Source organism: Gouania willdenowi, chromosome 7 (genome assembly GCF_900634775.1).
Source record: "Gouania willdenowi chromosome 7, fGouWil2.1, whole genome shotgun sequence".
Lineage (NCBI taxonomy): Eukaryota > Metazoa > Chordata > Actinopteri > Blenniiformes > Gobiesocidae > Gouania > Gouania willdenowi.
Genome location: NC_041050.1, coordinates 6,914,566 through 6,931,572, shown reverse-complemented (window position 1 = coordinate 6,931,572; position 17,007 = coordinate 6,914,566). Strand labels below are relative to the sequence as shown.

The following is a 17,007-nucleotide window of genomic DNA, read 5'->3' as shown; positions in this document are numbered from 1 at the left end:
CTAAAAAAACTCAAGAACAAAGCCTTTATCTGAGGACTTTGTCTAGTAATAAGAACAGATCTGTTCTTTAAAAAAGATGTGTAAAACACCACGTAATTTCCGGAAATAACTACAGCAAAGCAAGCAGGTAAAATTACTTAACGCACAATTCACTCAATGGGATTTCTTTAACGCAAACGGCTGATTCAGATCAAAGTTTAATCTAAGAAAATAAGTTCTAGACTAGTCAACAAATCCTGAAGATAAAACTAATGTAAGAATATCATGAGGACGAAGCGTATCTGGACATGTTTTTAATTTAAATAAAACATCGATTACTAACATAATATTGTTAAACATTAGTTTCACCCCACATAATTCTTTACTCAAACTATTTTAGTCTTTTATTAAACTATATTTTATTTTTGTATCATACATATAAAGCTATGTTAGCGCAGTAGAATGTGTTCATCAATGAGGGCAGGTTCAACGTGAACGTCTATCGGAATCCATGTTGTGTTCACTGGAGCGCTCGCGCACACGACAAACACGGAAATGCTAAAAAACGCACAGTCATGGCGGTCAAACGACGACTTTCCCTGTGCTCGCGTTAACCGAGTCGTGCTGTCAACGCGCTTAGGGCTTCGTTGATCCATTTTTAAAGCATTAAAACGCAAAATAAGCATCCGCTTGGTGTCTAAAATGGCAGCGGAGTTGTTGCAGTGCAGATGCAGCAGCAGCAGCAGCTTCCGGGGCCAGGCCAGGCCTACCTCCTCCACCTTCCCTTTCTCCTCCTCCTCCTGTCCACATGTCGTCATGTCGTCCTTATCCAGTCACAATTCAAGCAAAGAAAAAAGGAAAACAGCCTAGACTGAGCAGAGCCTGGCAGCGCGGCCGGTGCGAGCCGGCTTCACTGCTTCATGCTGGCTCGACCTGATTTATGTGTTTCTTTGTTTTTGTTTTTAAATAAGCAGATAAGATGAGGGGTCTTCTGCCGCTGTACCGGGGGCTATGCAGCCTGAGTAGCCGCCTAGTCGGGCAAAAACCTGGGATTGTTGGCTCACAGTGCAGGCTCAGCGGAACTCTGTCAAATAACAAGGTAACGATTAGAGCCGTTGCTGCTCCTCCATACATTAAGGCAACATTTGGCGCTACTTTGTACATCTAATTTATTTATTTAATTTTTTCATTCTGGGTGATCTGTGCATACAGTAATGTGTCCAACTTTGACAGATGTAGCTCTCCCTCTCCCTGTTTACCCTCTGTTTGTTCCCAATTCAGTTTTTTTTTTTTTTTTTTTTTGGCCTCAGTGAGAAAAAGATGGAGCTGTTGCACAGAGATCACTGAACCGTGGCCTGTCATGTTGTGTTAATAAATGTTGCTCCTCTATCACCACAAAGACCTCCTTTATATGCAGTGGTTCCCAAACAGGGGTACGTGTACCCCTAGGGGTACAGAAGCACATTGCAATGGATACGTGGAAAGAATTAACAATTCATTTGAAAAACAATCAGGGAGATTCAAAGTGTTTATTATCATGTGGACAGTAAAGAAACATGTTTCCCTGCACAATAAAATTTCTACTTTGCTCACCACACTGGATGTTCCATTTTTGGCTTTTTTTTTTTTTTTGTTGACAAATTCACCAAAAGCTAACAGTTCTATTTCCCATACATTACTATAGTTTCTTTTAATTTATTGTAACGGGATTATTTTATGCTATAGAGCAGTGTTTCTCAAATGGTGGTAGGTGTACCCCGAGGGGTTGAGAGAAAGAGTGTGGAAATGTAGCAAATAAAGTGCCAAGTTTTGGTTCCACCCCAGGCGTGAGATGACCTGAAATGATAAAAAATTATAAAAATAAATCTATTCAGGAGTCACTAAATTTAAGTTTTTCAACCTTGGGGTTGGGACCCCATGTGGGGTCGCCTAAAATTTCAGAAAATGAAAATAGATTTTTGAATTTTTTTTTAAATTATTCTTTAAATAAAACAAAACACACACTTTGTGAAATATAAATCTAGTTAAAGTTTCTGTAAAATTAAAATAGATTTTTGAAATGTTATATTTCTTCTTCTTTCCTTAATTAAAACACAATCTTAAACAATTGTATTTCTATACATTCAATTTGGCAAAATATTAATCAAGTTAAACTAAAATGCAGTAAGAATAAATAAATATCTGAGCTCAAACATGATAAGAACTAATTCTAGAAAAAGAAAAAATTGATCTCGCCAGAAATTCTGTATATCAAAATGGGGTCACGGCCCCAAAAAAGGTTGGGAACCACTGCACAAATACTGTTTCTTTCCACTTATGTACTAAATTAGATTTTTTTTTCAATGTCTGTTATCACTCTTTAATTCCATCATTATGCTCTATAGTTGTTTTTAAATATTGTTTTCTAAGAAAAATGTTGTAGTCAGACAAAAGTTTAAGAACCACTACTCTAGGGGTGCAGGAGCACATTGCAAGGGATGCTTGGAAATATTTAACATTTCATTTCAAAATAATCAGGAAATGTTCATAGTTCCCTTTTTGGATTATTTATTTATTTATTTTTGACAAATTCACCAAAATCTAACCGTTCTATTGCCCAAAACATTACTATATTTCCTTGTAATTTATTGAAACAGGATTCTTTTATGCTTTAGAAGCCATTTTATTACACTTCTGACAATAGGAGACAATTATTATCGACATTTTACATAGGATACCATATTTATTTATTATTGCAGTATTATTGTACCTAATGTAACCTTTCCTGACCAGAATTTAGAGATTGCGGTTCCATCATATTGGTCAATAACCACTGTTATTTATTGTCTGGTTGTTTGTTTAAAAAGAAAAGAAAAAAACGAGTCCCTAAAACATGAAAAAATTACTCTAAACAATAGAAGGAAAAAAACTAATCCAGAAAAAACAACAAAAATCAGGAAAAAAAAAGCTTTGATCCAATTTAATTCCAGTGTTGCTCGATGTTGGTGGACCAGCCAATATATGTTGTAATACAAACATAAAAATCTCACAGTTCTAGCTACATTTCTCAGCTACTAAGCAGCACATTCAGTTGCCTTTTGTATGAATTTGCCTTGCTTTCCACTCTTGAAACTGACTAAAAAGTGTTTGCTTTCCCTTCACAGCCACAGCCAACGTTTGGCCTGTTGTTCGACATTGATGGCGTGCTGGTTCGTGGACGGCTGCCAATTCCTGCAGCAAAGAAAGCATTTGACAAGTTGATCGACTCTCAGGGACAGTTTGTGGTGCCCCTCGCATTTGTCACGAATGCAGGGAATTGCCTGAGACAAAAAAAAGCTGACCAGCTCTCTCACATCCTGGGAGTGCCCGTGAGTCAAACCCAATCACCAATAATACTACAACACTACATTTTTGGAAAATATTTGCCACATTGCTGACTTGTCTGATGTGTGATTGTTTCCAGATTACACAAGACCAAGTCATCATGTCCCACAGTCCTCTGAGGATGTTCAAAAAGTTCCATGACAAATGTGTCTTGGTGTCAGGACAGGGACCAGTGCTGGAAATTGCAAAAAAGTATCCATTCCTCACAAATAACTTTGTTCTATTTTTTAATAGTTTTTTTTTTTTTAATCCTGACACATAATGCACCTTGTTTGTCCTTAACTCTTCTGCTTTAGCCTGGGCTTTAACAATGTTGTCAGCATTGATATGTTGAGGGAAAGCTACCCATTGCTGGACATGGTGGATCATAACAGGAGACCAAAACTGGTGGTGAGATAACCAAATGATCAGGTCAATATAAAAATATCAACACTTAACGTTTTTATTTCCATTTCAGTCGAATCCTGTCGTCAACCTTCCTCGGGTTGAAGGTAAGAAGCCTTACATTTAATTATAAAGGTTGTTGGATCCCAGAGGTGAAAGTAACTGATTACAAGTAATGTCGTTACTGTAATTGAGTTGCTTTAATGAGTACTTGTACTTTTTTGAGTATATTTCTAAATCAGTAATTTTACTTGTACTTGAGCATACATTTTAAAAGAAGTAAAGTAATTCTTTACATTTATACACCCAACCGTTACTGAGTAAATTATATATATTTTTGTTTTAAAATTAACGTACATTGTGAAACTACAAAAAAATGAAATGACCAAACAACAATCAAATGCACCACATCATAGCTAACCAACCAGATTAAATATAATGCACCGCGTTCATAAATGTAGCTATACTTAGAGCCTGAACATTTATTTATTTTGAATTGTAGTCATTGGCGTTATTTCATTTAAAAAATAAAACCTTTAATTTTATACAGATGCCTTTGTGGAAAATAAATTGATAGGTTTCGTCTCCTTTTTAAGTTTATACACGAGATGTTTACTGTATGCAAGGGAACCATGGCAAGATTTATTAGAAAAAATAAACGTGGGATGTGAAAGTAACGTAACTTTTACTTTGAGTACTATTTAATCGAGCTACTTTTTACTTGTACTTGAGATCAATTTCAATCAAATAACCATACTTCTACTTGAGTAGGATATATTAGTACACTTTACACCCCTGTTGGATCCATTGTTGTCTCCACTATTACCGCCTAATGAGTTGATATTGTATCAGTGTATTTTAATTTTAATTCCACCTACAGCTGTGATTTTGTTCGGTGAACCAATCCGATGGGAAACCAACCTTCAGTTGATAATTGACGTTTTGTTGACCAGCGGTGACCTCAGTTCTGCGCACCAAACGCAAACAATGCCACATATTCCTCTTCTGGCGTGCAACATGGACCTAATGTGGATGGCCGAGGCACATTCCCCACGGTAAACACTGAAATATTACATCCTTTAAACTTCTACATATCCTAATCTCCATTGTTGTATCTTGTACAGGTTTGGCCACGGGACGTTTCTCGTGTGTCTCGAGAACATTTATAAGAAAATAACCGGGAAGGAGCTTAAGTACGAGGTTCTGATGGGAAAACCCAGTGAGCTGACATACCACTTTGCAGAGTACCTCATCAGGAGCCAGGCCATGGAGAGGAAATGGAAGCTTCCCATCACCTCCCTCTACGCCATTGGGTGAGTGAGACGCCTGGCTTTATCTCAACATTGCAAATTCATTATTACTGTGATCAGAAGAGTCATTGAAGCCGAAGATGTTGCTTAGTAATTCAGAGAGAAATGAGAAAAATTTAATATGAATCGCACACAGACCACAACATTGCTGCAGTATTGAAAGAGGCAGATAATAAATGCAAAGTCCAAAGTTTAAAAGCCAGAAGACAAAAGCTTTCAAAACTTTTATGTTTGAGGAATGAGAAATAATATTAAAAAAAGTTTGATTGGTCAAATCAATTTCAATCTTTATTTGTGAAAAAAAAACACTCCCACACACTGTCTCCAACTTTTGCAGCCAAATTATTTGTCATCAACAAAGATCTGTTACACATTTGTTACTTTTCATTGGAAATTAAAAAAAAATGTATATCGTATTGTATTTCGTATCATGAGCCCTAAATCGTATTTCATATCGTATCGTGAGTTGACCATTTCATTACACCCCTTAAATTGACTGATTTTTGTGACATTTGACTCAGTTACATCAGATTGGCTTCTAAACTACCCCACTGAGTTTCATCCGGATCGGATCCAGATTGTTCAAATAAATGTGGGTGCCCCTAAATTTGGACCTACTATATCTTTATTAATGGGGATTGAAATGACTTCCAAGTCTTTTAAAGTGTGAATGATCATGGTACCATGACCATCAGGATCTGTAAATATCTGGCAAGGCAGATACAGTATGTGGAACTTGGCCGAGGTTTGCGCTCTCTGAGTGCTCTTGTATCTGACGTGTTGTAATTTTTTTTTTAACTGAATTATTATTGCAGTCATGTTAATATGCTGTAGCATGTTTTATTCACTTGCCCCATCTCATTAAGGTTAACTTATTCCTTCCTTTCTCTGGTTTCAGGGATAACCTCATGACTGACATCTACGGCGCCAACCTCTACAACCGCTATTTGGAGGAAAGAATTGCAAGAAATAGCCCTAAAGCTGTGGCCAAGCTGTCCGCCACTGGTTCCACCACTACCGTGCCTAGAGAGGAAGAGACCGAAGGCCTGTGGGAAAGCGAGCTGGCTTTGCCCTTAGCTACATCCTGCAAGTCCATCCTGGTCTGTACGGGGGTCTACAACCCCAACGCAGAGGTGCCGTCCGACGCCAACCACTGCATCAAAGAGACTGTGTTCCACGGCCATCGGGACTTCAGGTTCGATCCTGCACTGGTGGAGCCGGGACACATTGTGCAGGACGTGGCCGAAGCTGTTGACCTCATATTTAAACAGGAAAACTTTGTGCCTCAGTAGAGTACGGTCATGAGCCAAACAGTTACGTGCATGAGGCTATGAAAGTGCTCGAGGTGAGGCGGAGCATTCATTTGGGAACATCACTTCATGCATCGACCTGTAGAAGCTTAACATTGGGTGGACTGTGTTTCACCACCTGACAGGGCATTCCCAGAATACTGGTTCCATACTGAGATTTCAACATTGAGATAAAATACATGTCATGTTGTTTTCCCTTGTCTGCTTTTGTATTGTTTTTGTGCTTTACCTGTTACCTGGTCAAAACCTGCCTTACCTGAGCTTACTAAGTATTTTTTTTTAGATTGTTACAAATCCTGTGGCCATCCTCTATTTATTGTAAGAGTTTACCTGTCTTTTTAAAAGGCATACTGAAACAGCATTGAGCTTTTTTCTTAAGGTAATTGGTAGTTGTGCTTTTTTAGTTTTGTTTTACAATGTATCCATTCATTGAAACTCTATGCATGAACGTGAGAATTATGTGTGCTGTGAAAACAAACAAAAAACAGACTACAGTTTAATGTGCAATATTGCAAGTTAGTAGTCGTGTCTGTCTGCATTTCGTCTATAGCTGTAAAAGCCTCAACCAGTATTTGCACTGATCAACCTTCCATCATTATTTCAACATATCTGTCGACCATGTACATTGTCCATGATATAGATTTTTACGCATCAAAAAAGAATTCCAGAAGCAACATTAACTTGTTGATTATTTAGATAAATGCACAGCTTTTACCTCCTCATTTGTAAAAGTATTCATTGAAAATATAACACATTGGTACGGACTCTGTTTGCTTGTCTTTTTACACAATTTCTCCAATTAGACATCCTCAACTGTTAAAGCTGCAGTATGTAATGTTTTTTTGGCATAATTTGGTTAAAATCCATAATCATATTGTAATCCAAAGTGTTCTGAGTGGACAGTGAATCTCTTCGCCTTCTCTTGGCTCTGTATAAGACATTTAGAAATCTCTCTCTGTCAGGGATGAGCTGAAGGCGGTAGCCGCTGTTCAGGGCAGTAACTACAGATACAGTACGTGCATTCATGTTAGAGTCTCTAAAAGGTCAGAAAACTCTCCAATAACACAAGATAAAGTCCATACATTTGTCACTAGTCTCTTTTGAGAAAATATTGAGTGTTCACAAAGACACGATAAGGGAGGTTGCGTTTTGGTTTCGAAACGGGGAGCAGAGGGAGGATTCTACATACTGCAGCTTTAAGGTGCATTACGGTCTGGCAACTAGATTACATTGAAAGTCAATGTCAAATAATGCAACTCACGCAAGTAGCTTACAGGTGAAAATTTTTAGCTTTTCAAGCAACTTTGAGTGACGCTGTGTCGCGACATTTAATCGGCAATGAGTTTCTCCCTACGTCACTTTCCCGGTCGTCACGTCACTGGAGAAACATAGACGGCGTCTAGCCTTCTGGCATTTCTGGATTTTGCACAAGTATAGTCGTGGTAGGATCAGCCATGTTTTATGTAAAAAAAAAAAAATTGAGCCAGAAACGGGCTTTGAAATTGGCGGGGTAGATAAAGCAATGAAGCGAGCAAAAAATGTGACTATGTTCAAGCGACTCATCACAGGTGATTTAAACAACTTCAGTCGCTGAAGTACTCGTACAAAATCCAGAAACACCATAAGGCTCGACGCCGTCGTCTCAGGGTTCATGAGATTATCTTGAAGCTCTCAGAGCTCAGTGAATCTCATCACCTCCTCCAGGAGCTCCATCTAGATGACTGCAGTTTCCAGCTGTACTTCAGGCTGGGGGAAGTGACATAGGGAGAAACTCATTGCCGATTGGATATGGCTAAACAGCGTCACTTGAAAAGTAAAACATTTTCAACTTTGAGCGACTTCCAGCGAATCAGATCAGGCGATTGAGTCGCGGGAATTGCGTGAGTCACGTTGCTTGAAGGGAGGTCACTTGACGTCGCATAATTTACAACGATTTTGAATGTGATCTACTCGCCAGAGTCACAATCGATGTGATCGCACCTTTACAAGTGGCTTTGGCTCCTTCAGGTAGACTTCACCTTCATTTGCTGCTTCTTGTGGAGCACGTCCACCACGTGAGGTCTGTTAAGTTTGATTAATGGCATTTCAGCCTGATCAGACAAACTGAAATAATCACAGCTCCCACTGACGGAGGAGAGGTCGACGTGTAGCCTCCTTCTGTGTTTAGGTTTCAGCGATTGCAAAGAGTCCGCACAGAATCCTTGGTGTCTGCCATCGATGACCAAGGTAAACGTGGACCTTCTGGCCAGTCTCAAGCTGCACAGAAGCAGAGCGATGAGGCAGAGCAGCATCACTCCCAGCACGGTGTTGTACATCCCATCCGCACACGTCATCAGTGCACAAGCAGAGAAGTAGTCATCGTCTAGGAGAGTTATGGCTTTCTGAGCCACTGGGCCTGGGGTGGCACAAACAGGGTCCTTCACAACAATGGCTTGGTTTCTTAGCAACCAGCTCCTCAGGTATTGGATCCTGCAGTCACAGTGGAACGGGTTCCCAGACAAGGAGACTTTATTCAATCCTGTGAGTCTGTCGAACAGGCCCGCGGGTACGAAGGAGAGTTGGTTGTCCTGCAAGTACAGCTCACTGGTGTTCGAGAGAAAATGTGGCAACTCCGTGAGGTTTAAAGCAGTGCAGATGACTTGGAGGCCATCAGGTGTGTGTGCTGAGAGGCACTGCTTGTCAATGCGTTGCATGGCGAATGTGGCAAGGATGAAGAGAGGGAGCACGGCTACGTTTGAAATCAGAAGCATCTTGAATGGTCTGGAAAAAAGATCAGCATTACTGTTATGCAAATACATTATAACTTGTAACTGGCACATGATTCATTAAATTGTTTATTACTATTAACAGTACTAAACTACATTATGGCTTTTTAAAAAGTATTACCTGCTTGATCAAAATGAGCCCATCTATAGGGTAACTACAGTACAGTACAAGACATGGTCATGATGAACAATATTTAAAACAGGAGTTCTTTTTTTGGATCCATGGACCCCTTAAAGGGGGAAAAATGTTTATAAGGACCTGAATAGATAGAGGAATAGATAGAATATTTGCATTTCCTAAAAAAAATGCAATTGAGGATGTAAGTGCTGTCACACGTCGACGAACACCGCTTTAGCATTAGCCTAACATTATTTTAGCATTAACTAAGCTTTAGCTTAGCATTAACATTACCTTAACACTAACCTAGCATTAACCTAAGATTAACACCCTTGCGACTGACATCACGGCACATTGACCCAGCGTCATCTTGGAAGATGACGGCTCTATACACCTTTTTGCGGTGACATCATCATCCGGGACATTTGCCTTAGCAACGCCCTTTGCCATCTTAAGAGGGGTTTACATTTGCCTCACAACCACTATTTACACTATTTACTGCGGACAACACAAAGGTTTTACTCAATGTTGTATGAATATTTCAGCAGATTAAAGCCAAAGGCCAAGCACCGATATGAAGGGAAGTTACATCTGGTTGGTTTGGAATCATGTCCATACCGAGCACCTCGAGGTTCATGGAAAAACAACCCGACAACATGGCCGGATCTCCAATGGCCTGATATTTACAAGTACTTCATTAACAGCCCTGGCGTCTACACAATGGTGAAGATGAAAACTTACAAAAGCTTGAATGCATATATTTTCTTTAAGGTAGGCTTATGTATGTGTTTTTGTGTCAATATAGGCCTATGTCGACATGATAATTGGCTCCTTATGCGATGCGGCTATGCTAGGCTAACGCCGCTATTAATATAATAATAATAATACAGCCTAAATTAAAACATAAATGGGTATATGAAGTAAATTTGTTTATTTAATATACTTAGAGTTCATATACAAGTCAACGCATTGCATCTTTACTGTTAATTTCACGTTGCTTGTCTTCAAATTAGCCATACTAGCCATAAACATTTCAGTCATTACTGAATAAATTACAATTTAAATGTAGGATAATTCATAATCAGGAATAAATTAGATCCCCAAAATACACAACCTTCATTAACGAAATGTCTACAGCAAACATACGACCACTTTGATTTTGAGCTCCATGTAGTTCCATCTATGTTTGTTTGCCTCAGTGCTTGGATCCATAATTTCCGTTTCTGACCTTTTTCTGTCGGTATTCTGTGAAAGTCTATCTTTTCCTTCAGCCAGACGTGGTTATGACAGCCAGATACTACGCAGACCAGCCAGACTGCAAGATCAGCGGTAAATAGCGGTTGTCAGGTAAATGTTTACCTCTTTTAAAATGGTGGTGCGCGTTGCTAAGTCAAGTGCTGACGTCACGCGAAAAGGTGACGTGATGTACGAGCAGAATGGTGCTTGCGTTGACAATCGATTTAAATGTCTACTTAAGCGTAAAAGCAAAACAGTGATGCTTAAACATCTAAAACTTTGCCATACAGGGATTTTCCAGGGCGCACGGTGGCTTAGTGGTTAGCACGTCCGCCTCACAGCAAGAAGGTCCTGGGTTCAAGCCCTGGGGTGGACACTTGGGTCCTTTCTGTGTGGAGTTTGCATGTTCTCCCCGTGCTGCGTGGGTTTCCTCCGGGTACTCCGGCTTCCTCCCACAATCCAAAAACATGACCGTAAGGTTGATTGGAGTCTCTAAATTGCCCATAGGAGTGAATGAGAGAGTGAATGGTTGTCTGTGTCTCTGTTGCCCTGTGATGGACTGGCGCCCTGTCCAGGGTGTACCCCCGCCAAGCGCCCTATGAGAGCCGGAGATTGCACCGGCAGACCCCTGCGACCCTGTTAAACGGGAATAAGCGGGATGGATGGATTTTCCAAGTAAGTTAATAAACTTAGATGCTATGATGGGTCAAAAATGGACCACAAGCCTTAATTTTCATGTGTGCATTTGGTAAATTAACACACAGCTCAGTTTTAAATAATTATAACTGTATGCATTACACCTTAAGAAATCTAAATAGTCGTGTGGAAATGTTAAAAGTAGAGAACCATTTATTTATTTATTCAGTTTATTTTTTTTTACATTTTTTTTTTTTGTACATGCCGAAAAAGGAGACGAGAGAAGCAGTTTGCTTATCTGGGTCCCGTCCCCTGTTTTACCATCGCAAATTTACATGGGTTTACATGTCTCTCTGGTCAAACATTCTTGAGTTGTTCTGAACAGTCCTTTTTTGTGTATTCTCATCTGTAGTCAGTGTTGTCTTTTTTTTATTCCTCCTCCTCTTTATCGTTGTTCGTGTTGGCCTTGTTCCCTGCCAGACGTTGTTAGCATTCCTCCAGTTCAAGAATAGTTCCTCTTTTCGAAGGTGTTTGGAAGGTTTTTCCCTTTTCATCCATAATGTCACCACTCGGGAATGTCTCTTTTGGACACACAAGTTTGCAGCTTGTTTTGTCTCTACATCAAGGTTAATCCAGCTGTTGTTAGTTCTATTGGCAGTGTTGTATTTTCCACTGTTAGATTTAACTTGTATAAACACATTATTATATCTTAGTTCATAAGCAAGGTAGTAATTTCATTGTATTATATCTTAGTTCATAAGCAAGGTAGTAATTTCATTGTACAGGAAAACGTGTTTCTAACTGCACATATGACAATAAACACTTTGAATTTAAATTTAATGTAATCCTTAATCACCCCACCACCTAGCAATTGAAATGAATAAATGACAGACCTTTTTTACTCTTGGTTTCCACATTTAATTCAGTCTCCGTAAATAAGAGTGTTTTTGTGGTTCAGCCTATTTGAAACTCACTGGCCCTTATGTGGCCCCTGACCTAAAAAGAGTTTGACACCCTTGCTATACATTAAAAACATTTGTGTATTTTATTCCTACCGTTATCCAGTATACTTGTTGTTCTGCCACACGCCCGAACCAGTGCAACGTCTGAATTCTGTGACTTCTGTGGATCTTAAAATATTCGTTCACTGATGTTATAAAAACACGACTCACGACTGATTAGTGGCAACGTCATGAAGAGACTTACGCCAATAACCAACGGTGGTTTGAGCGAATATCACACAGGAGATCCATCTGTTTGGAGGTGATAAGAGTCCGCTAATGTAAAAACGGGGCCTTTTTTTTATTCTTTTCTCAAAACTGTAACGTGTACTACAGATTATTTAAGAAAATACATGCTTATAACAAATGTTTTAGCTGCAAACATTTCAAACAAAGTCCTTGTTTCAAGTATCTACAAAGAAAGTTTTGGAGAAGTACAAATATAAAGACATTTTAAAAAGGAAATGAGTAGTTTGGGGCTAATCTGTATAGAACATATCACCAATGTTTTCCCACAGCTTGAAGGATGTGGGTTTGCTGGTTCTCCTTCAGCCTGTGAGGAAGTCTCACAGAAAGAAGACAGACAATCATAAAGGTCCATGTCAGTCTGTTTTATGTCGTCTGCTCCAGTCTAATAAACAGTCGCAGTAGTCTCATGGAATTTGACTGGAGTAACGGTGAATGTTTGTTTTATGTTATCTGCCTCTGTCCAGGGGACATCGTGCCCTGTGTCCTCACGAAAGTGGATTAAAGTTCAGCTTTCTGTGACCCATATAAGGATAAAGTGGAACACGTAGAATTAAATGACATTGAATTGTTCATAAGCGTTTGATGTGGTAATTACAACTGTATAATCTGTGGTATTCTGTTTTGGATTTGGGTTTCTACAGTTTGTTTACTGTGATTGTCTCCCCTCTACTGTGATCTCACTAGGTATAGATATATGCATGGATAGATACACAGTTGAATGAATACATGCCCTCTAGTGGAAATGCTGCACCACTGGTGGTGACCATATTACAGTAGGGGAGGGACCAAAAAAATCAATTTGGTGATACAATAATTGACATGCTGTAGCTAAAGATAAATTCTCCTTTTCCTTTTTTTTTTTTTTTTTTTTAAATATCTTTGTCTACATTTTAATAATTCATTTTTAGTTTTTTAAAATAATTTTTGCAACAAGTTTTTTAAAAAAAGTAAATTATCAGATTTTTTTTTTTTTGGCAAGGCAAGTCAAACATATCTGTATAGCGCATTTCATACACAAGGCAATTCAATGTGCTTTACTGTACATGATTAAAATGTGCAACAGAAAGCAATTCACAGTTTACAAACCAATAAGAATGATAAAATCAGCAGAAAAAACATTAAATCAACAATAATATGATTAAAAATCTCCCTCTGTCATAGGAAAAAAAGTGCCTTTAACTTTGATTTAAATATGTTCACATGTGATGCTGACTTCAGCTCTGCTGGCAGTTTGTTCCACTTCTTTGCAGCATAACAACTAAAAGCAGCATCACCATGTTTACTGTGAACTCTGGACTCCACTATCTGACCTGTGTCCATAGATCTAACTGGGTTCAGACCTGACTAACATCTCACTGATGGATTCTGGACCCAAACCCATTCACACATACAGTATTTACACCAAATCAAAGTGGAATGGCTTGATATGACTCATATAAACCAAACTAAATCATAGATTGTTTGAAAGGGGACAGTGCTATTTCATATAACACAAGAACAAACATGGTTTACATTTTTTTTTTTTCATCTGTAGTCCCCTGGCCAAGATGTAAAAATGCATAAAAATACAAACATGACAATACATTTACAAGTCTTTGACAAACCAATAACAATCATGAAAACACAAATTTTCTTAAAATGATTTAGCAAAAAAAAAACCTCTTCAAATGCAGACTATGGACATTAAAAATAAAATAAAATTGTTGTTTAGTGCAAACACTATATATATATATATATGTTTTTAATATTTAATTTATATTAATGCATGAATGTGATTATCACCAGTCATCCCTTCGAAAGCGTGAGCTAAAAAAAATTTGGGGTAAAAAAATGTAAAAACAGAGAGCAGTGTTACACCTGTTGATGATTTTAAATGGGAGGACAGGACTATTCAATGAGATAAATCACAACATTATGCTGGTTTGTCTGACTTTTAAAAAGCACCATCTCAGTCTTTATGAAACTGAAATTTCACATCGCATCGCACGTTGCATCACCGTGGAATCCCCTCCCCTAACTGGAGCGAGGTTGACGACGCATGAAACCATCACACATTGGGGCGATTTCACTCAATAGATGAAACAACACAAGTGTCATAATTCATATAGTTGTTTATTTTGCATTTCAACATTGTCACAGTTGAAGTTTTACAATAACTGAGGTCTTACTCATGACTCACTACTCACTGTACAAACAGAATGCACATAGAAATGAGGCCATCGCTGTCTTTTTTCGTCCTAAGTGTCCCACGTCCGACTGAAGAGCTTGCAGCAGCAGGATGGGTGTCCTTCTTCCTCTCCGTGTGTATTATATATACTATATATGTGTGTGTTTGAAAAAGAGTTGGATGTGAATGGAAAAATAACAGTCTGTTTTTTTTCTATTTCCAACAGTGGGACGCAAAGACAATCGATATGTTCGTACGTCGCGTGTTCGCAGCCATCTTTATATAGTGATGTCTGTACATCCTGACCCTTTAACTGCAAATATCAGATCATATACACACTATGTACATTTCCTTTGAACCCTGGTCTTGGTCCCTTTACAGCTTTGTTTAGATGTTTCATCAGTTTTGCACATCATCAAAAAAAACAACCCATATTTACAGGATGAAAGCTCGCAGCAACAGAAGTGCAATGTTTTCGACATGTTTCGTCATTTACACAATGGCTTTCGTTGGATGAATTGCATGCTGAGGTTAAATAAGTACCAGGCTAAACGTGGAACAGTAACAACAACACGTCAGAAAAATTCCAACTTTAATTAAACCCAGAGACGTTAAATTTTATAGGCTGATTTTTCGTTTTCCCCATCAGCTCACAGTGAAAAGGACACGTGATGCATCAGATTCATGCAGTGCATTGTTGGGGTACTTCATCAAAAAAACTAAAAAAGCAAACTAAAACCCTCCCAAAAATAAACATCAGTCATGTTGTCCAAAGACTTCAGAGGTGAAATCAGTGGACTGACACATTCAGCTGATGATCAGCGTCCCACGTGTGATATGTGTGTTTCATCCAAAGGGTCGTTTATTAAAAAGCAAAATGAGAACCTGACGTATGGTGTTCAGTGTGAATGTTACAATACATTTACAACCTGAATATTGGGAGAAACAGCTTTACTGTCACTGATATATTATACACACTGGATAGACTCTTTTATTTGTAGAATGTAGAAAGGTATACACTTTACATACGACTGACTCGTGTTGCTCAGTTCTCTTTTTTGTGTGTTACATTTGCATTTCCTGAAAAAAATGAAAGGTTATCTTTCAACGTGTGCTTAATCCAGCAAAATATTTCCATTCAGAAGGATATTCCCTTTTTTTTTTGTTTTATTAAAATATATACACACATTCTTCTTATCACTGTGGACTTGTAATTCATATGTCTATATTCGAACAAGAACAAGAAAAAGCCACCTGAATAATTTCATCCTGGACATGAAGACGATAAGACTTCCACTCTCAGTACAAGCCTTTCCTTTTTCTAAACATGATTGCACTTAATCTTTGCTATGGTTAACACTGATTTTGTTATACAATGTGCAGAGGTTAGCCTCACATCAACAACATTACATGCAAAAACGTAAATCACCTACTAAAACTAGACATTCCACTACACTCCAAGTCTGTACCTCTCGAAACATCACGGAGGGGGTGGTGGGGTTGGGGGGTCTGGGACAGCCACACGTTATCTAACGAATAAAGACTCAAGACGGGGTCGAAAAATAAATAAATAATGACGCGACACATGAATGAAGTGCACAAACGAATGGGAGAAAATGTACAAAATATTGCACAAATATCAGGAAGAAGGAAATAATTCACTATATAAGAACGTTTTCACTCAATAAATGAATGAAAATGTGTTCATCAAGGCAAAATAATGTTGATTTTTATTCATGATTGAATGACTCTGGGCAGCAGCTGTCACGTAGTTTAAAATACCCCCAAACATAAATCTAACACGTTCTCAGATCTTCAAACATTTAATGCAACAGTTGCTGTCCAGAGGCTTTTTTTTTCTTCTTTATCGGAAAGGCCAAAACATTTCAGTCACTTCTTCCAGATCTCCATCTCGTTCCCACAAAGTCAGCTTAATACTGATAAAATCATTTTTTTTTGCTGATAATAATAATATTTGTAAGTATAATCTTACAAAATGACTCAACACACAGTATACTGTACATGGGTTTTTGACTAAATAGATTATGTGTTAATAATTGGCACATTTACTTATGAGAGCTAGGAGACAACACATAGGAGCTGTCATCTACAGTAAATACATCTACGATGACTTGACTCCAGTCCAGTTGTGAACCTGTTCTTTGATTCAGGATAAGTCAAAAATCATAACATCTACGGTAGGTTTTTAGCTCTACGAGGAGCGACAACAGATAGCGAGCATTCATCCGGGGGTCATGGAACCGAACCGTTGGAGGGGTTGACTACGTGCACGGTGCCACAGTCAAGAAAAAAAGAAGGAAAGAAAAAAAGAGAAAAAAAGAAGGAAGGAAAAGAAAAAATAAAATAAAGAAAGAAAAAGGAGAAAAGAAAGAAAATAAAGAAAAAAATGAGAATAAAAAAGGGAAAAACGTAAAGAAAAAAGGAAAAAAGAAAAAAAGAGAAAAAAGGCAAAAAAAAAAAAAAGGAAA

General features: G+C 38.3%; 2 protein-coding genes across 2 annotated transcripts; one reads left to right on the top strand and one right to left on the bottom strand.

Annotated features, from left to right (window-relative positions):
• The first annotated feature begins 177 nt into the window (after positions 1 to 177).
• Positions 178 to 7,110, top strand: LOC114466820 (haloacid dehalogenase-like hydrolase domain-containing 5). The gene is made up of 8 exons (XM_028452606.1): positions 178 to 1,078; positions 3,123 to 3,326; positions 3,422 to 3,534; positions 3,639 to 3,732; positions 3,800 to 3,833; positions 4,607 to 4,781; positions 4,851 to 5,039; positions 5,935 to 7,110. Exons 1-8 carry the CDS (start codon positions 959 to 961, stop codon positions 6,326 to 6,328), a joined length of 1,323 nt encoding a protein of 440 aa, XP_028308407.1. The 5' UTR covers positions 178 to 958; the 3' UTR covers positions 6,329 to 7,110.
• Positions 7,105 to 13,196, bottom strand: gp9 (glycoprotein IX platelet). Its single transcript, XM_028452608.1, has 2 exons — positions 12,157 to 13,196; positions 7,105 to 9,106 (listed from the first exon to the last, which is right to left on the bottom strand). Exon 2 carries the CDS (start codon positions 9,094 to 9,096, stop codon positions 8,350 to 8,352), a length of 747 nt encoding a protein of 248 aa, XP_028308409.1. The 5' UTR covers positions 9,097 to 9,106; positions 12,157 to 13,196; the 3' UTR covers positions 7,105 to 8,349.
• Positions 13,197 to 17,007: the final 3,811 nt, after the last annotated feature.

What these genes read in the sequence shown, in the direction of transcription:
- LOC114466820 (XM_028452606.1), top strand. Translation starts at nt 959, where the DNA reads ATGAGGGGTCTTCTGCCGCTGTACCGGGGGCTATGCAGCCTGAGTAGC. An exon ending in CTCACATCCTGGGAGTGCCC is followed by an intron (nt 3,327 to 3,421) that starts GTGAGTCAAACC and finishes GATTGTTTCCAG; the next exon opens with ATTACACAAGACCAAGTCAT. An exon ending in CAACCTTCCTCGGGTTGAAG is followed by an intron (nt 3,834 to 4,606) that starts GTAAGAAGCCTT and finishes TTCCACCTACAG; the next exon opens with CTGTGATTTTGTTCGGTGAA.
- gp9 (XM_028452608.1), bottom strand. Translation starts at nt 9,096, where the DNA reads ATGCTTCTGATTTCAAACGTAGCCGTGCTCCCTCTCTTCATCCTTGCC.